Source organism: Mauremys mutica, chromosome 1 (assembly GCF_020497125.1).
Source record: "Mauremys mutica isolate MM-2020 ecotype Southern chromosome 1, ASM2049712v1, whole genome shotgun sequence".
Classification (NCBI taxonomy): domain Eukaryota; kingdom Metazoa; phylum Chordata; order Testudines; family Geoemydidae; genus Mauremys; species Mauremys mutica.
Window position 1 is genome coordinate 15,358,727 of NC_059072.1, and position 21,166 is coordinate 15,379,892.

Genomic DNA, 21,166 nt, shown 5'->3' on the forward strand with positions numbered 1-21,166 from the left:
GCCGGAGTCTCGGCGCTTGATGTGCTGAGGCTCCAGGAGAGGGGCGGAGGCGGGAGCCTCCGCTCTTCTCTTGGGGGCCCCTGCGGAGCCCGGAGCAAATTGCCCCCTTTGCCCCCCCCTCTGGGCGGCCCTGGTTGGAAGGCACCTCAGAAGATCATCTAGTCCAACCCCCTGGCTCAAAGCAGGACCAATCCCCAGACAGATTTTTGCCCCAGATGCCTCAAGGACTGAACTCACAATGCTGGGTTTAGCAGACCAATGCTCAAATCACTGAGCTGTCCCCCTCCTCCCATTTCCAGTTTGATCAGCATGGAAAGCTTGGCAGCCCAGCTGATCATGGTGACTCAGTGCCCTAAACATTGTCCAGCCTGGAGTACACAGGAGGTGGTGGGACCTTATTGGTCTGTGGGGAGAAGAGTCTGTGCAGGCACAGCTCCAATTCAGCTGTAGAAACGTTGACATCTACAAAAAGATTGTGTGGGGTATGGTGAAGAAGCGATGCACCAGGGACATGCGTAAGTGCCGCGTGAATATCAAATATCAGAGGGGTAGCTGTGTTAGTCTGGATCTGTAAAAGCAGCAAAGAGTCCTGTGTCACCTTATAGACTAACAGATGTTTTGGAGCATGAGCTTTCGTGGGTGAATACCCACTTCGTCGGATGCAAAGAACTTCGGCAGGCGTACCAGAAGACAAGAGAGGTGAACCGTGGTGTGGCTCATTACTGAAACAGGTGTTCAAAGCCTCCTGGAGTTGCAGAGCTCCTTGCTGGGCTCTTCTTATTGCCCTGGTAGCTGGCTGCTCAAAATTACCTGCCAGCCTATATGCCTCCACGCCGCACTCATACGGAAACTTCTCTCCCTTTGCCTCACAGATATTATGGAGCACAGGGCATGCAGCGATAACAATGGGGATATTGCTTTCACGGAGATCTAACCCAGTATGCAAACTGCACAAATGACCCTTTACACATGCCACCACCATTCTGTCCTTGCTCAGCCTATTGTTGAACCACTCCTTACTGCTGTCCAGGTGGCTGGTGTACGGCTTCAGGAGCCATTGGAGCAAGTGGTAGGCTGGGTCTCTCAGGATCACTATTGGCATTTCTATGTCATCAATGGCTGTTTTGCAATCTGGAAAGGAAGTCTCTGATTGCAGCTTTCAGAACAGACCTGTGCTCCTAAAGATGCACACATCATGCACCTTTCCTGATCATCCCACACTGATGTCAGTGAAATGCCCCGTAATCCATCAGCACTTGCAACACCATTGAAAAGTATCCCTTACAGTTTATGTTCTCTTTGGCGAGGTGGTCTGGTGCCAAGATAGGGATATGCATGCCATCTATCACCCCACTGCAGTTAAAGAACCCCAATGCAGCAAAACCATCCACTATATACCAGAGTCACTACCCCTTTTAGCAGAAGTTGATTAATGGCCCTGCAAACTTGGATCACAACTCCTCCCACGGTGGATTTACCAACTCCGAATTGATTCCCCGCTGATCGGTAAATGCAGTCTGGCATTGCAAGTTTCCACAGAGTGATCGCCACTCGCTTCTCCACTGTCAGAGCAGGTCTCATTTTATAGTGTTGCTGCATTTCAGGGCTGGGGGAAGCTCTTCACAGTTCCTGGAAAGTGGCCTTCCACATTCAAAAGTTCTGCAGCCATTGCTCATCATCCCATAACTAGATAATGTGATCCCACCAGTCAGTGCTTGTTTCCTGGGAACAGAACCAGTGCTCCACCATGCTCAGCTGCTGCGCAACTGCCAGCAACAATCAGGAATTGTTTCGTTCTATGGCTTGCAGCAGGGCTGCTTGAAGGATATTGAAATGTTTCACATGGTGCCTCCTGTCTCTGCTCTGGAAATACTGCAGGATAAGGCGAGAGGTGTTTGTAATGCTCACAAGAGTGTACAGCTGAGCGGAGTCCATATTTCTCGAAAATAGGCACAAAAAAGTATGAGTTGTTTGCCATTGATATCAGGGGAGGGGAGGGAGGAACTTTCATTATGGGAGGTCAAAGCCATGTTCCTATTCCACCCTGCAACAATGTTTTGGTCCCATGAGGCACTGCAAGCCCTTCCCAAAAGCCCCTGCGGCTAGTTGCACTGTGGGAAAGCTACCCACAGTGTACTGCTCTGTGCATTGATGCAAGTGCTGCTAGTGAAGACACACTCCACCGAGACAGTGAGCGTGGTGTGAACATGCCTGACCCACAATTACTGAAGCAGACACATGCCGAGTTAAATTAAGTTGACTTAACTTTGTAGTGTAGGCTTTCCCTCAGTGAGTCAGAGTTAGCTGATTGACACTTTCCAAAGAAACAACAGAGTGTATTTTAAAAGTTTATGGAGATCAAGTTTAAAACCAAACGACACTATTTTGGAGGGGGGACAGGGGGGACTTTAGACACTTTGTCTCTAAGGGCCCAAGGAAGGGAGAAAGAACACAGGGGAAACCTAAAACTTCCAATCGAAAAGTACTACCAAAATGAAGCTGGTGAGATTATTGGACTATAGGACTGGAACACAAGACATGAGCTTTTTTTCAGTTAATAAAGGGAAAGTAATCAGTGTGTGAAAAAAGGAGGAAGCAGATCAACGAGGTGCACACCAGGCAGGGCAGTCTGTGTGTACAGATGTGTTTTCTACATACATGGAGAAAAACTACCACCAGTTTATGTCTTCACTACAGAGTTAACTCAAGTTACCTAAATTCCAGATTGAGAGTGGCCACACTGAATTAACACTCAAGCTACACAGAGCAATTTAATTTACAGTCAATTACAAGTATCAGAGGGGTAGCCGTGTTAGTCTGGATCTGTAAAAGCAGCAAAAGAGTCCTATGGCACCTTATAGACTAACAGACGTATTGGAGAATGAGCTTTTGTGGGTGAATACCCACTTCGTCAGATGCATTTACAGTCAATTACAGGTGATTGTATTATGTTGAGATGATCTAATCCAGGGGTCGGCAACCTTTCAGAAGTGGTGTGCTGAGTCTTCATTTATTCACTCTAATTTTAAGTTTTCACGTGCTAGTAATACGTTAACATTTTTAGAAAGTCTCTTTCTATAAGTCTATAATATATAACTAAACTATTGTTGTACGTAAAGTAAATAAGGTTTTTAAAATGTTTAAGAAGTTTCATTTAAAATTAAATTAAAATGCAGTGCCCCCCCCCCCCCCCCCCGGACCGGTGGCCAGGACCTGGGCAGTGAGAGTGCCACTGAAAATCGGCACGCGTGCCATAGGTTTCCTACCCCATATCTAACTTGACCTGTACCCTATACCCTGAGAGAACAGCCAAGTCAAGTTAAAAGCATCATCACATTCGACTTTAAAATGTGTGTGGGGCAGGACTTCGTTTTGGAGAGACACTCGAGTTAACTCTGCAATAGATAAGCCGGTATGCGGTAGGCAAAAACAAGGTAATTGAAAAACAAACTATGTTTATTCTCTGCCAACACAAACTGCAGATATATGTTGAAACTTGCTTCAGGAAGGGGTGCTAAATTGTCTTATGTTGGTTTCAGTGAGAAGAAAACTCCTTCCACCTCACAGGAGCATGGCTGCTTCCACGCAACGAAGTTCTACCATGCCCTTTTTATTTGTTAATTAATTATAAAAGCCATTTACACGCTTTTTTTTTGGTAGGAGATGATAGGAGTCTGAAATTCTAAGTAAAAAGGAGGTTTTGTTTTTTTAACGAACCTACTCAAACAAACTGCAGATTTGTTCTCTGGAAAATTTGTCACCAGCCTCTGGAGTTTCAAGAGCTTCAATTTCTACTCAACAAGATGCGTTGGAACAGCTCTGACTTATTGTGCCTGATCACTGGTGTGTCTAGTCCAAGACCCTTGCCTTTGACTGGGCCAGGTTTGGATGCTTCAGAGAAGATCAAACCCATCCCATAATTCACCTGGCCAATTGTGGATCTTCATAAACCACGGGGAAAATTCCTTCCTTCCTTTTCATCATGAAGTTCAATTTGCTCTGTAACTTTTTCCTCCATTTTACAAAACTGTAAATGTTATACTTAAATGTATATAATCAGTTTTAAAATTAAACTGAACTCCTTGCCTCAACCTCTTCCTGCAGCACTGAATAATCCTAATTCATACTGCACTGGAAACCGACAGTATTTTACAAAATGGAGAAAGACTTATTTACTTCCCTGCCTCAAAAAAATGTAAAGATGGCACTGTACTATATAAAAATATTTTTACCTCCATTTTTGTGCCCTCTTGTTCTTCTATTACAGAAGATTAACAATAGCTCCCATTTGGTTTTAATTAAAATGTTATGTAATTCAGCACTTACTCTTATTACCAGATTAGCTCATCTCAGGTTTTAGAAGCGTTTTGGCATATGAAAGCCCACCACATCACGTCTCTAACCATTTTTTGCTACCCTTCTTGGGATCATCTCCATTGTACTCTTTTGAGATGAAAGAATTCATAAATATATTGTTTTTCTCCTGTGACATCAAGATCAGAAACTCTCTGCCTTATTATAATGTTTAAGAATATGTCAATTAGCCTCTAATTCATCTAGATTCTAGACCCTGAAATGACAATCTGGAATAGCTCTTTTCATTCCAATATTGCTTTTCAGTATGTGTCCACCAAGCTACAAATCAAATGAGTTTACAGTGGAATCTCTGTCCCTCTGTTTTTCTTCCATTTATGACAATACAAAATTGAGCGTTTCAAGCTTACAGAGTTGAAAGAGCCACAATTACATTAGAATCCTTAAAGAAGTTTTCAACTTCCTTCCTGCCCACTTTCTGTGTGAAAATAAAGAAAGAACTACACCTTTTCTTCTGATGCCAATGGTACAAGCATTGATTACAACGTAACAAATCAGGATGCCCTGGCACTCTCCCAACTCTCCCCTGGCATGTACTATGGTCATTGGACAACCAACACATAAAACTAACCTGCCGAGTATTTTAATAGTTGATAGAATAACATTACTTTAAATGGAAACAGCTTAATTTCAGTGCATAGATCATTAACTTTTTGTTATGCTGGAACTTACTTAGAAACAGAATTAACAACTTTAAAGAAAGATTGTCTTACCTCCCACCAGTTTTAAAGATTAGATCTGCATTAGGTGCTCCCTTCGGATGCTGGTAACGAGGCCGCCGTTCACGATTAGTATTTGCTGGAGCTGGACGCTGTGCCAGAGACTGTAACATCTCTGTAATTTCATATAAAAAGGTTAAACAGTTTTTGCCTCTTTTTTATTAAGTGGAATTTACACAGACTAAATAGTATAGTAACACGCACTTCTGAAATGCTTATAAATCAATTATTAAAAAACACTGATTCATACTTTCATATATTTGTGGGCAAAACTTTCCTCAGGGCAGCCAACTCACGTCCATAACATTCTTTTTAAAAAAAAATTTAAATTGCATAGACAGTTTTGATATTTCCAAGGTATGCTGTGATGTGTACTCTGATTTCCAGCTGCTGCTGGATGTTCAGATAGGAGCAGTTGCCAGCAGTGCTTTTCATCATTCGTACTTGGTAAGAAAGCCCTGACCTTTTCTTTCCAATACTGGAACCTGCCTTGGTCATTCACTTCTATGTCACTTGATACTGGACCACTGCAGTACTATAAGGGGATACCCCTAAAAACTATCCAGAAGTAACAAGTGCAAAAGGCAGCTGCCACTTAAGCACTTAAAAATCATTCAGCTAAACTTTTTTTGTACAAGGAGAGAGAAATAATTAACTTGACTTGAGTAGACTTCTGAGCAGCTAAAGTAAATGGCTATTTAATTTGATAACCTGTCTGCCTTCATAGACCATGAGTTAGTGGTACATGAACATGTTTAATTGAAAGCACTTCTGACAGTCCACCTGTGCAAGGATATGCATTGCTCAGCAAACATAAACAGATGGAATAAACAAAGGGGAAAAGTGGACCAAGCTGTTAATTAGATTACTCTTGAAAGTCTGCTCTGTCTGGTTCTCTAATCTCTGGTAATCTCATTCATCCAGCATCTGCTAGAAACTACTTTGTAGTGTACTGGTAGAGTTTTGCACTGGTTATAGTAATGAAAACTAAAGACAATTAATGAGATTTCATCATGTTTACAAAAGAGAGAAGTTCAGAGAGTACAATGGATGCGCCACCTTGCCAATTTAGTATGAAATTATTATTTTAAATGTTTTATCAAAGATACAATTAATATGTGAAACATCCAATTTTGGGGGGGGGGGGAATTTGGTAGTGACTGGTTATTAAACCATAGTATCCATAAGAACATAAGAATGGCCATCTTGGCTAATAGCCATTGATGTATCTATAGTCCATAAACTCATCGAATTCTTTTAAAAACCCAGTTATACTTTTGGCCTTCACAACATCCCCAGGCAAAAAGTTCCACAGGTTGACTGTGGATTGTGTGAAGAAGTTCTTCCTTATGTCTGTTTTAAACCTGCTTCCTATTAATTTCATTGTGTGATACACACCACACACCCCGGTTCCTGTATTATGTGAAGTGGTAAAAGACACTTCCTTCTTCACTTTCTCTGCACTTTTCAGTTTACAGACCTCTATCATATCTGCCCTTAATCATCTTTTTTCTAAGCTGAACAGTTCCAATCTTTTTAATCTCGCTTCCCATGGAAGCTGTTCCATAACCCTAATAATTTTTTGTTGCCCTTCTCTATACTTTTTCCAATTCTAATATAACTTTTTTGAGATGGAGTGACCAGAACTATATGCAGTATTCAAGATGGGGTGTACCGTGGATTTAACAGTGGCATTATGATATCTTCTGTCTTCTCATCTATCCCTTTCCTAATGATTTCAACATTCTGTGTCTGCCACTGCACACTGAGCACATGTTTTCAGAGAACTATCCAACTATCTCTATCTTGAATGAAAACAAGTAATTTGGACCCCATCATTTTGTATGTATAGTTGGGATTATACTTTCCAAAAGGTATTACTTTGCCATTAACACTGCATTTTATCTGACATTTTGTTTTCCAGTCACCAAGTTAGCGAGATCTCTTTGTAATGTTTCAGAGTCAGCTTTGGACTTAACTATTTTGAGTAATTTTGTATTGTCTTCAAATTTTACCACCTAACCATTCAACTCCTTTTCCAGATCATTTATGAATATGTTGAACAGAACAGATACCAGTCCAGATGCTTGTGGGGACCCACTATTTATCTCTCTCAATTTGTGAAAACTGACCATGTATTCCTACCCTTTGTTTCCTATCTTTTAACTAGTTACTGATCCATGAGGATCTTGCCTTTTATCCCGTGACTGCTTAGTTTCCTCAAGAGCCTTTGGTGAAGGACCTTGTCAAAGGCTTTCTGAAAGTATAAGTACACTTTATTACCTAGATCATCCTTGTCCACAAACTTGCTGACATTCTCTAAGAATTCTAATAGATTGGTGAGGCATAATTTCCATTTACAAAAGCCATGTAGACTCTTCCCAATATATTGTGTTCATCTGAATGTTTGATAATTCTGTTCTTTGCTATAGTTTCAACCAATTTGCCTGGTACTGAAGTTACGTTTACTGGCCTTTAATTGCTAGGATTACCTTGGGATCCTTTTAAAAAAAAAAGTCAGCATTACATTAGTTATCCTCCAGTCATCTGATACAGAGGCTGATTTAAGCGATGGGTTATATACCACAGCTACTAGTTCTGCAATATCATATTTGAGTTCCTTCAGGACTCTTGGGTGAATACCATCTGGTCCTGGTGACTTATTACTGTTCATCAATTTGTTCCAAAACCTCCTCTATTGACACCTGAATCTGGGACAGTTCCTCAGATCTGTCACTTAAAAAGGATGGCTCAGGTGTGGGAATCTCCCTCATGTCATTTGCAGTGAAGACAGATGCAAAGAATTCATTTAGTGTCCCCACAATGACCTTGTTCCCCCACGTTCCGTATCCCTCAGATACAAAGCACAGTTCTGGCTATCAGGATGGACACATTGTGGCAGGGAACAGCTTGGGGATAATATGAATTGAGAAGAGGCAGCCAGCAACTAGAAATATTGTGATTGCAACTCTCAGCCCAGGTGTTAAGAGGGTGCAGGTATTGTGCAGTACAACCGGCACTGACATAAGGAAAAATAATGAAGGCAGACTGGGTACTGGGAGAGAGCAGGTGAGGAATAAGGACAAATTTTAATGGGTTCACCACATGGCATCAGCTATTTAGAGTATTACCCAACCTTGTTTTTCAGATGAGAATTGTAGGAACACAAACAGGAAGATTCTAATCTATATTAGAGAAACCTCAATTCTAAATTACTACTTTGACATTTTAAAAACTAAATAGATTTTTTTTTAAATTAAGTAGGCAGTTTTACAGGCTTTATTTGTTAATTTATTTAGCAGACTTGGGTTATTAGCTAGCCTATTCCTATTAGAAAAATGTACATATAGACTTTAGACAATGCTGAGATTTTTTGGGTAACATTTAAAAAATTCTCTCCCCTTACTGGTTCTAGTAATCCTTTAGAATCTTGAAACTGAAATCTGCTATATTCCCTTCCACTACACACACGATTGTTATTCTAAGGTTAACTCATGAAGAATAGTAAGCTAATGTATTAGTTTATAAAAATATGACAGAAAAGAGTGAATAATATGGACTTTGCAAACAGATTAAAGAGGTCAAATTTTGGGCCTACAAAACTGACTTGTCCTTTTATCTGTTTTTGTTATGAACAAAATCCTAGTATAAAGCAGTGGGAGAAAAATCAACACAAAAGAAGAACCAGAGACATTTGCCATATTCACTTGCTATTGTAAATCTATTACTGCTGCTTCCCTTCTTAAATATGCCAAATGGGAATATTCATGAGAAAATGAAAAAAATGATCACTCTTTACTAACAACTGGCACCAGTAACCAGTTTGTTTCATCCACCATAAAATTGAGGTCCTTTATTATTTTATCGTGTCAACTGTCCGAAATGGGCCATCTCGATTATCACTTCAAAAGGTTTTTCTTCCCTGCTGATAACAGCTTCTCTTAATGAATTAGCCTCTTACAGTTGGGTATGGATACTTCCACCTTTTCATGTTCTCTGTATGTATAAATATCTTGTTACTGTGTGTTCCATTCTATGCATCTGATGAAGTGGGCTGTAGCCCACGAAAGTTTATGCTCCAATAAATTTGTTAGTCTCTAAGGTGCCACAAGTACTCCTGTTCTTTTTGCTGATACAGACTAACATGGCTGCTACTCTGAAACCTATATGAGAAGTGCAATTCTTAACAGCTCACAACAGAATCCTATCCTAAATGAATTACATTTATAAAGATTCTCCATACAAATCAACAAACTGATCATGCCAAAACCATGTGTGTACTGACCTTAAAAAAAATACTAGGAACTCTACATAATGGAACTCTACATAATGGGGAAAAAACAGCATCACAATATAAAATTTGTTAAGAGTTGTAGTGTACAATGTGACCACAACACTCACACTGCCAAAATATGAAAAGCCTTCCTTCATTTTCAACCTGGGCTTTGCAACAAGGAGGTCCCTGGCAAAAGGAAGTTTTAAACGGTTTGGGAGGTTTAAAATAGTTTGTACAAAATCTGTATTGTATTTACAATTTCAGAGCTCCACAGCTATTATGCTTCTGGAAAAATATGATACAGAGGCTTACTGAATTTGGTTCTCACATCACAGACTTCTGAAACACGTTTTGTATTTCATGGCTTTTATTGGATTAATAGGGTTGTTTTGAATTTAAAATTTCAATTTTACAAACTACAGTTCACTATTTATCAAATACAGAAATGTGACTTACTGCTTTATTACTTACAGCTTATATTATGTTTCAGTTTTGAAATGGAAATCACCTTTATAAATGACAGAGGAAGAATTGTGGAGGCATTAAATGGAAAGAAGTGATTTAAGGACTAAGAATATCATCCGCTTTATTAGGTTTGGCCCTGGTTATGATCAGAGTATGCCAAGGAAAATGGAATCTGACATAACACATTGAATTCACTAGGATACGGGATATATCTGATTTGCTGATTGCTTCATAGGCCTCATTTTGTCTATTAAATAACACTTGAATTAAATAAGAATTGATTTTTAAAAGATACATAATTAGTATAAAATATTTATTCTGACAATATAGTCAAACACCCTCCTTTAGAATGCTGAAATTATGAAATTTCCATCAACTTCAACAATGTCAGTATGAACCAATCACTGCTATTAGCCAGGCCAAGGGAGTCATTTAGATATGTATACTGTAATATCTAATAACACACCTTCGTGCACACAATCCATTTTCCTTGCACCTGACTGGTTCCTGTTCCTACTGCATTGCAGGTGACAGCACAGACATCATGGAACTCTAATGAAGCATGTTGCTAGGCTACAGATTATCATATAAACTGCTTATTTTAGTATGATTTCCCTAAATGTAACAATTTTATATCTCAAGATGTATAAAAAGAACTCAAAACTCAGTGCAATATAATTACCCTCCCCCGCAATGTTAACCTAATCCGTATGTACTGGTTTCACATTCCACTAGGATTCCTAGGGGTTCTGACAACCAGCATTGTGCATGCTGAGGCATACAGCAGAGTGGAGTTGGTTGCAGCAAGGACACGTCTTGGGACTGAATTTTTATAAGTTAATTTCTCTAGGAATAAAACCCTTTTATTTTGAAATTTCATACCCTGATAGTCCTCTTGTTCTTGCCGTTCATTAATATCCAGAGTGAGCTTTTTCATTCTCATTCTCTCCTCTTGCTCAGCCTGTTGTTGATTCCAGTGGTTGGCAGCAAGTTGGGAAGACATTGGCACATTTAGGATCTTAAACTGAAAGAAAAAATAATCACTTCAAGTACACTTTACTTTACAAAGAACAAAACGAAGAGACTGATTATATAATAAGAAATGTCTTAAGTTGAATTTTATTATTTCTGAACAACCCTGAAAATAGACATTATTGAACAGGTTTCTGGGGGGAAAAATATGTTCCATACTTTCATCTAGAAAGGAAAGCAGAAGAATACGGACCCTGGACTTCAGAAAAGCAGACTTTGACTCCCTCAGGGAACTGATGGGCAGGATCCCCTGCGAGAATAAAATGAGGGGGAAAGGAGACCAGGAGAGCTGGCTGTATTTTAAAGAATCATTATTGAGTTTGCAGGAACAAACCATCTCGATGAGCAGAAAGAACAGTAAATATGGCAGGCGATCACCTTGGCTTAACAGTGAAATCCTTGCTGATCTTAAACACAAAAAAGAAGCTTACAAGAAATGGAAGCTTGGACAAATGACCAGGAAGGAGTATAAAAATATTGCTCAGGCATGCAGGAGTGAAATCAGGGAGGCCAAATGACAACTGGAGATGCAGCTAGCAAGGGAATGTTAAGAGTAGCAAGAAAGGTTTCTACAGCTTTGTTAGCAACAAGAAGGTGGTCAGGGAAGGCAACCAGTGACAGAGGATGTGGAAAAGCTAATGTACTCAATGCTTTTTTTGCCTCTGTCTTCATGAACAAGGTCAGCTCCCAGACTACTGCACTGGGCTGCACAGTATGGGGAGGAGGTGACCAGCCCTCTGTGGAGAAAGAAGTGGTTCAGGACTATTTAGAAAAGCTGGACGAGCACAAGTCCATGGGGCCTGATACACTGCATCCGAGGGTGCTAAAGGAGTTGGCGGATGTGATTGCAGAGCCATTGGCCATTATCTTTGAAAACTCATGGTGGTCAGGGGAGGTCCTGGATGACTGGGAAAAGGCTAATGTAATGGCCATCTTTAAAAAAGGGAAGGAGGAGGATCCGGGGAACTACAGGCCAGCCAGCCTCACCTCAGTCCCTGGAAAAATCATGGAGCAGGTCCTCAAGGAATCAATTTTGAAGCATGTTGAGGAGAGGAAAGTGATCAGGAACAGTCAGCATGGATTCACCAAGGGCAAGTCATGCCTGACTAACCTAATTGCCTTCCATGATGAGATAACTCTCTGTGGATGAGGGGAAGCAGTGGATGTGTTATTCCTTGACTTTAGCAAAGCTTTTGATACGGTTTCCCACAGTATTCTTGCCAGCAAGTTAAAGAAGTATGGGCTGGATGAATGGACTATAAGATGGATAGAAAGCTGGCTAGATCATCGGGCTCAACAGGTAGTGATCAATGGCTCCATGTCTAGCTGGCAGCCAGTATCAAGCGGAGTGCCCCAAGAGTCGGTCCTGGGGCTGGTTTTGTTCAATATCTTCATTAGTGATCTGGAGGATGGCGTGGATTGCACCTTCAGCAAGTTTAAAGACGACACTAAACCAGGAGGAGTGGTAGATACGCTGGAGGGTAGGGATAGGATACAGAAGAACCTAGACAAATCAGAGAATTGGGCCAAAAGAAATCTGATGAGGTTCAACAAGGACAAGTGCAGAGTCCTGCACATAGGATGGAAGAATTCCATGCACTGCTACAGACTAGGGACTGAGTGGTAAGGCAGCAGTTCTGCAGAAAAGTACCTAGGGGTTACAGTGGATGAGAACCTGGATATGTGCCCTTGTTGCCAAGAAGGCTAACAGCATTTTGGGCTGTATAAGTAGGGGCATTGCCAGCAGATCGAGGGACGTAATCATTCCCCTCTATTTGGTGTTGGTGAGGCCTCATCTGGAGTACTGTGTCCTGTTCTGGGCCTCACACTACAAGTAGTATGTGGAAAAACTGGAAAGAGTCCAGTGGAGGGCAACAAAAATCATTAGGGGACTGGAGCACATGATTTAGGAGGAGAGGCTAAGGGAACTGGGATTATTTAGTCTACGCAAGAGAAGGATGAGGAGGGCTGTAATAAGAAAAGCCAAAGAGGAGTTTGAAGAACGGCTAGCCAAAACTCCAAAGATAGTAACAAAATGTTTTTTAATTACATCAGAAGAAGAAAGCCTGCTAAACAACCAGTGGGGCCCATTGATCGAGATACAAAAGGAGTGCTTAAAAACAATATAGCCAGTGCGGAGAAACTAAATGGATTCTTTGCTTGAGTCTTCATGGCTGAGGATGTTAGAGAGATTCCCAAACCTGAGCTGGCTTTTGTAGGTGACAAATCTGAGGAATTCTCACAAATTGAAGTGTCACTAGAGGTGGTTTTGGAATTAATTGATAAACTTAACATTAACAAGTCACCGGGACCAGATGGCGTTCACCCAAGAGTTCTGAAAGAACTCAAATGTGAAGTTGCAGAACTATTAACTAGGGTTTGTAACCTGTCCTTTAAATCGGACTCTGTACCCAACGACTGGAAGATAGCTAATGTAATGCCAATATTTAAAAAGGGCTCTAGGGGTGATCCCAGCAATTACAGACTGGTAAGTCTAACGCTGGTACCGGGCAAATTAGTCAAAACAATAGTAAAGAATTAAATTGCCAGACACATAGAAGAACATAAATTGTTGGGCAAAAGTAAACATGGTTTCTGTAAAGGGAAATCGTGTTCTACTAATCTATTAGAGTTCTTTGAAGGAGTCAACAAACATGTGGACGAGGGGATCCGGTGGACATAGTGTACTTAGATTTCCAGAAAGCCTTTGACAAGGTCCCTCACCAAAGGCTCTTACGTAAATTAAGTTGTCATGGGATAAGAGGGAAGGTCCTTTCAAGGACTGAGAACTGGTTAAAAGACAGGGAACAAAGGGTAGGAATTAATGGTAAATTCTCAGAATGGAGAGGGGTAACTAGTGGTGTTCCCCAAGGGTCAGTCCTAGGACCAATCCTATTCAACTTATTCATAAATGATTTGGAGAAAGGGGTAAACAGTGAGGTGGCCAAGTTTGCAGATGATACTAAACTGCTCAAGATAGTTAAGACCAAAGCAGACTGTGAAGAATTTCAAAAAGATCTCACAAAACTAAGTGACTGGGCAACAAAATGGCAAATGAAATTTAATGTGGATAAATGTAAAGTAATGCACATTGGAAAAAATAACCCCAACTATACATACAATATGATGGGGGCTAATTTAGCTACAACAAATCAGGAAAAAGATCTTGGAGTCATCGTGGATAGTTCTCTGAAGATGTCCACACAGTGTGCAGAGGCGGTCAAAAAAGCAAACAGGATGTTAGAAATCATTAAAAAGGGGATAGAGAATAAGAGGGAGAATATATTATTGCCCTTATATAAATTGATGGTACGCCCACATCTTGAATACTGCATACAGATGTGGTCTCCTCATCTCAAAGAAAGATACACTGGCACTAGAAAAGGTTCAGAGAAGGGCAACTAAAATGATTAGGGGTTTGGAACGGGTCCGATATGAGGAGAGATTAAAGAGGCTAGGACTTTTCAGCTTGGAAAAGAGACTAAGGGGGGATATGATAGAGGTATATAAAATCATGAGTGATGTGGAGAAAGTAGATAAGGAAAAGTTATTTACTTATTCCCATAATACAAGAACTAGGAGCCACCAAATGAAATTAATGGGCAGCAGGTTTAAAACAAATAGAAGGAAGTTCTTCTTCACACAGCGCACAGTCAACTTGTGGAATTCCTTACCTGAGGAGGTTGTGAAGGCTAGGACTATAATAGCGTTTAAAAGAGAACTGGATAAATTCATGGAGGTTAAGTCCATTAATGGCTATTAGCCAGGATGGGGTAAGGAATGGTGTCCCTAGCCTCTGTTTGTCAGAGGGTGGAGATGGATGGCAGGAGAGAGATCACTTGAACATTACCTGTTCGGTTCATTCCCTCTAGGGCACCTGGCATTGGCCACTGTCGGTAGACAGGATACTGGGCTAGATGGACCTTTGGTCTGACACAGTACGGCCGTTCTTATGGGATTTGATAGCTGCTTTCAACTACCTGAAAGGGAACTCCAAAGAGGATGGAGCTAGGCTGTTCTCAGTGGTAGCAGATGACAGAACAAGGAGTAATGGTCTCAAGTTGCAGTGGGGGAGGTTTAGGCTGGATATTAGGAAAAACTTTTTCCACTAGGAGGGTGGTGAAGTACTGGAATGTGTTACCTCGGGAGGTAGTGGTATCTCCTTCCTTAGAAGTTTTTAAGGCCTGGCTTGAGAAAGCCGTGGCTGGGATGATTTAGTTGGGGATTGGTCCTGCTTTGAGCAGGGGGTTGGACTAGATGACCTCCTGAGATCCCTTCCAACCCTGATATTCTATGATTCTATGCTTACACACACAATTGAAACACTGGAATCTACATGACTGCTAAATTTTAAAGCCTATTACATACAAGTAGAATTCTCCATCTGAGAAACAGATATATTTAGTGTAATTAAGTAAACTCTCCCAGTAAATTTATCCTTTTAAATAAAACCTTTGCATTTTCTCTGGGTAGCTGACAAAAGGTAACATTTTGTCACTCACTATTGTATTCAATCCATTATCCAATCTATTAAATCAACATATGTACATATATACATCACGAGCAAAAATGTATTAAAAACAATTAATAAATCACAATTTGTATAGGAACTAAGGCACATTTGGACATTCTCCTGGTACAAACTGGACTGTTCAATGTTTTATTTCTCAGCAGAATATCAGTGAAAATGTACTATAATATACCGTGAAAATACATAAAACCAATACTTTGAAAAGGTGGCATATGACTGGCAATAAAGGTTTCCACTGTGTGGGTATCTTGTAAAATCATATAGGTCTTGAGCTAGATTCAGATTCATCGTGGTTGGCACAGGAAGGTGAAAGCTGCACCTCCCAGTGACATCCCATTTAATCCTTCAAAGGGATTAAACCATAGGTGGTGTTTCCACCACTAATAGTCCTTGGTTGTTACACAGGAGAAGGGCAGTTTGTATATCCCACCAAGATTACACAGGAAATCCTTCCAGCAGAGGGACTTACTAAATCAACGCGCAAGTATCCTCATGGTCTGCACTTGCCATTTTATGAACATTGCCGGTCCCGTACTACCCCCCTTGTTGGAGAGAAGGTTACATCAACATATGCAGCTGCTATCTCTTCCCCAGTGAACTTTCTGCCACTGGGGACCTTGCATGCTCGTTTATGCCTGCAGAACCTGGTGTAAACCAGAGGTGAACCTTTGTCCCTTGTATCCAAGCTCCTCTCCCCCAAGGTATAAGGGCTGTAATTTCCAAAGGAGCCTAAGGGAATCAGATGCCATAACTCCTCTAAGATTCTTTCAAAATCCCAGCCATTATGCCTAGAGGGAAAAATATTATGGAAACTTTAAAAACCAAACAGAAATGATATTTAAACTTTTTCATTTACAGTGGAAACATTACCCTTCAGAAAATCCTGCTGATCCTAAAGTCTGTGAGCACACCTTGGAAAATGTCACTTGCCCTTCTAAAAGCACCCCCAGGTCCATCTCAACGAAAATAGATAATTGAGCATTAGAAAAATGTGTTAAGATAACTATTAATTTCCAATTGATTATTTTATAGCCTTTTGCTTGTTTCTGCTAATCTGAGGTCTGTTTTCATGGGAATGGAAATGAATGGCAATGAATGGCACCAAGTTGCAAGATTTCTTGTCACTTACATTGACAAAACTTGCAATATAGTATCATTGCTTTGTACAGCGGAGATCCACTGTAAAAGCAAAATTCTCATAGGCTGTCTTGGCTTTGAAAAACAGCTAATTTATGGATGAAAACTCAACCAACTGCTGGTTGCAACAGTTAAGATTGGCTATTACAGAGACCTGGGAAAGAACTGCAACATCTTTGTGTGTCACTGTCAAATATAAGCTCATTTAAGTGGGGAAGGGAAAAAAAAGGGTTTTTTTGAATAAAACAAGAAAACAGTGTAGGGATTACCAAGAATTCTGAATGACAAGTTTGAATTTTAAGAGCCTTTTAAGTTAACAGATAAGAGAAAAGCAACCAAGGAAAACAGAAAAGAAGATTAAATCTTTATAGACACCCAGAGGAAAAATAAATATAGACTTAAGCCTTCTCAGCTTCAAACAAACTAAACAGATTTACAGATATCAGTAATTAGTACTACCCAGATAGTTAACTAGTCAACCTACTGGCAGTGTCTAAGGCTACAAATCACTTACTAACACAAGGGCCTAGTGGTGGCACAGTCTTAATACACAGGAAATCTGGGTTTTACTTCTTTTCCCATTCTCTGAGTTAAATCAGGCTAGCAGGGTTCTGTGAGGCAGGATGCTCAGAATAAATGGGAAGGGAATATGAAATTTAGATGGTGAAATGAAGCAAGAAGGGTTCTGGAAGGCTGTAAAGTGGTGATGAGACGTGAGTTAAACTCAGAGGTAGGCAGGCACATTGACCAACCAGAGCCCTGATCCATCAAAAACTCCAAAGCCCTTCAGACAGACCCCTCCTTCTAGGTCCCATATCTCTCCCCAAAAGACCCTCCCAGCCCAGCCATGCAGCATACTGTTACTCTTCTGCTCTTATGGTACACTAATGGCTGATGCTTCACTAATGGCAAAGTTGTCCCAGACACTGGGATCTGGGCCCAGCATTTGGAGATGGTCTGCAATTTAATAATCCAGTATTAATCCCTCCACTGGAAGGAGGAACAACATGTACTATCATCATCAAAGAGTGCTTTGTTATATAGAAAAAATAAAATTCCAGTTACCAAGACTAGTCTCTTCTGCAGCTCAGATAAAATAAAGAGAGTTCAAAACAGATCTACAGCAAGACGGAGATTAGGCACACGTGGTGATGAGATGGTGGGACATTACTACTACAGTTTACTTCAAATAATCTTAAATAAAACTGAAGGAAAAAACCACACAATTTTTTTAGAAAATTGATGTCCTCATTAATCACATGTAATTGCACAACCCCAGATGGTTTCCCTCGGTGGAAACACGATGGGTAAACAGTTTCTATGCTAGAATTGGACTCTATACTTACTCTGTAATGGCTAATGCTGATTGTTACGTTTGGCAGGTGGAAATCTAATTTACTGGACAGCCACATTTGTCTGTGTCAGGGCCGACCAACTGCATTAATCTACTAAAAAAGCCTATTTTAAAATAATATGTATATAATATATATTACTTGTGTTAAAAGGCATAAAATACATACAGCAATATTTTGACAGCAGTTTTGATATCTATTAAAGACTTCCCTCACTTCAAAAATCAGTGTATATTCCACTCACACAGGTTTAAAATTCACTTAGTACTGTATGAAGGAACACTATTTTCTTTTCAACTCCATCTCTTCTCCTCTTATTTTGCTTTTAAAACTGACTACTAGGGTATGTTTTTTCTGAACACAAATTTGGACACAAAGAAGTCTTTCATTGACTCAATGACCAATGTATCCTATAAGGCAACACATTTTACATTTCTAGAACTACCAAAAGGAGTTTTGCCAGGAAGAGCCTACTCCCAAAAGCAAATATTGAGGGTGGTGGTAGGGAAGATTCAGAACAAGATCAGCTTTCTTTTTCAAACCACAAAATGCCAGCACCATTTTCCTCTCACACATACTATAATGCTCCAAAAAACCTTAATATTTTACAAAATTCCCAGTTAAACCTCAGTCCCTGGAAAAATCACGGAGCAGATACTCAAGGAATCAATTCTGAAGCACTTAGAGGAGAGGAAAGTGATCAGGAACAGTCAGCATTGATTCACCAAGGGCAAGTCATGCCTGACTAACCTAACGGCCTTCTATGACAAGATAACTGTCTCCGTGGATAAGGGGAAAGCGGTGGACGTGTTATTCCTTGACTTTAGTAAAGCTTTTGATATGGTCTCCCACAGTATTCTTGCCAGCAAGTTAAAGAAGTCTGGGCTGGATGAATGGACTATAAGATGGATAGAAAGCTGGCTAGATCATCAGGCTCAACAGGTAGTAATCAATGGCTCCATGTCTAGTTGGCAGCCAGTATCAAGCAGAGTGCACCAAGGGCCAGTCCTGGGGCCGGTTTTCTTCAATATCTTCATTAATGATCTGGAGGATGGCTTGGATTGCTCCCTCAGCAAGTCTGAAGGTGACACTAAACTGGGTGGAATGGTAGATACGCTGGAGAGTAGGGATACGATACAGAGGGACCTAGACGAATTAGAGGATTGGGCCAAAAGAAATCTGATGAGGTTCAACAAGGCCAAGTGCAGAATCCTGCACTTGGGATGGAAGAATCCCATGCACTGCTACAGACTAGGGACCGAGTGGCTAGGCAGCAGTTCTGCAGAAAAGTACCTAGGGGTTACAGTGAACGAGAAGCTGGATACGAGTCAGCAGTGTGCCCTTGTTGCCAAGAAGGCTAATGGCATTTTGGGCTGTATAAGTAGGGGCACTGCCAACAGATGGAGGGACGTGATCATTCCCCTCTATTCGGGATTGGTGAGGCCTCATCTGGAGTACTGTGTGCTGTTTTGGGCCCCACACTACAAGAAGTATGTGGAAAAATTGGAAAGAGTCCAGTGGAGGGCAACAAAAATCATTAGGGGGCTGGAGCACATCACTTATGAGGAGAGGCTGAAGGAACTAGGATTGTTTAGTCTGCAGAAGAGAAGAATGAGGAGGGATTTGATAGCTGCTTTCAGCTACCCGAAAGGGAGCTCCAAAGAGGATGGAGCTAGGCTGTTCTCAGTGGTAGCAGATGACAGAACAAGGAGTGATGGTCTCAAGTTGCAACTGGGGAGGTTTAGGTTGGATATTGGGAAAAACTTTTTCACTAGGAGGGTGGTGAAGCACTGGACTGGGTCACCTAGGGAGGTGGTGGAATCTCCTTCCTTAGAGGTTTTTAACGTCAGGCTTAAGAAAGCCCTGGCTGGGATGATTTAGTTGGGGATTGGTCCTGCTTTGAGCAGGGGGTTGGACTAGATGACTTCCTGAGGTCCCTTCCAAGCCTAATATTCTATGATTCTATGAATGCCAAAGGAAATAAAAAAAGTAAACTGTTACAACGAAACCCAGATATGTACATGCACACACAAATAACTCTTATTCTTTACTAAAAGTAATTCAAAATCTAAATCACAAGTCAATCCATTGACATGAAAACAGAATTCTCAAGTTTGGAATTAGACTTGTGATCACAGAAGTTGGTATATAAAAACCTTTTACCAGTTAACAGATAGGATTTTATTTATCACTTTTCATACTCAATAGCACAAATACTATGATGTATATATTTGGGAGTTAAATGTTTGTTTAAATAAAACAGACACCATGGTAAGATCCTGAATGAATGTACACACAAAAAAGTAATGTTAATATACAAGTATCTGTCCCCCCCCGCCACCCCCAACAGCACTATATAATATATATTACTACCATTCTAAGCAACATAACTAGTTCAAGAAAAGAGGTCCCAAACTACTGTAAAGGGAACAAAGAGGAAGAAGTGGTACATGCAATTTTGTTTATCTACACACAAAATTGTGGCCTCTCTCACCTCTCAGAAAAGATTTAACAGATGCTAAAAGTGATGTCTCATACGACTAATACCTCCTTACTTCTACAAAAACTCCGATACATTGGTCAGATCAGGACTTTAAGGAACACAGTGTATTTTATTATGTGTTTTCCTTTTATTGTATGTCTTCACTTAATAAATCATAAGATTCAATAATTTGCAATGTATCTTCAAGTCTATTGCAAGTTAAAATGTTGCTACAGTATTTGCCCGAAACACTTTTCTGTCCCCTAAATGACTGGGACTCAATTGTTTCAATTAAAATATTTTTCTCTAGGATCATATTTCCCAAACCACAAAAACCTCAGTCTGTGCAAAATGTGTAATGGAAGGCTAAACTGTATCATATTTTTCAGTCAGTAGGTGGTGCTGTGTGTAAAATACCTTATTTAAGCTCAACGTTGCCGTATCTGGCAGTGCATGAAAGGATCTTATGATAAACACATCTAGTGTGTATAAACAAACTGTGTAGCCAGTCCATATATGATACAGGAGTACAGGACATGGTGTCAGGAGTAAATTAAGAAAAGAATCAGAAGGAGAACAACAACAACAAAGATTGAAGGATCTCATGTTATTCTTCAAAGCCCCAGAGAATTTCAGCTTTGACAAATCTTCAGACTAGACAGACAGGAAGTATTTTACAAGATTTCAAATCAAACACTCACTCCACAAAGAAACTGGAGATAAACCTGTATTTTCTCTAATTTATGCTATGGGGAAGGAAGCAGAGTATATTTTTAAATCCTTTGACTTTCCTGAAGA

At 40.4% G+C, this 21,166-nt stretch overlaps 1 protein-coding gene across 1 annotated transcript in view; it reads right to left on the reverse strand.

Moving 5' to 3' along the window:
• Positions 1-21,166, reverse strand: part of UPF2 (UPF2 regulator of nonsense mediated mRNA decay) — a 140,508-nt gene that overhangs the window by 14,361 nt on the left and 104,981 nt on the right. The window contains 2 exon segments of the mRNA XM_044982034.1: positions 5,088-5,208; positions 10,717-10,858. Of these exon segments, the coding sequence (XP_044837969.1) occupies positions 5,088-5,208; positions 10,717-10,858 (263 nt within the window).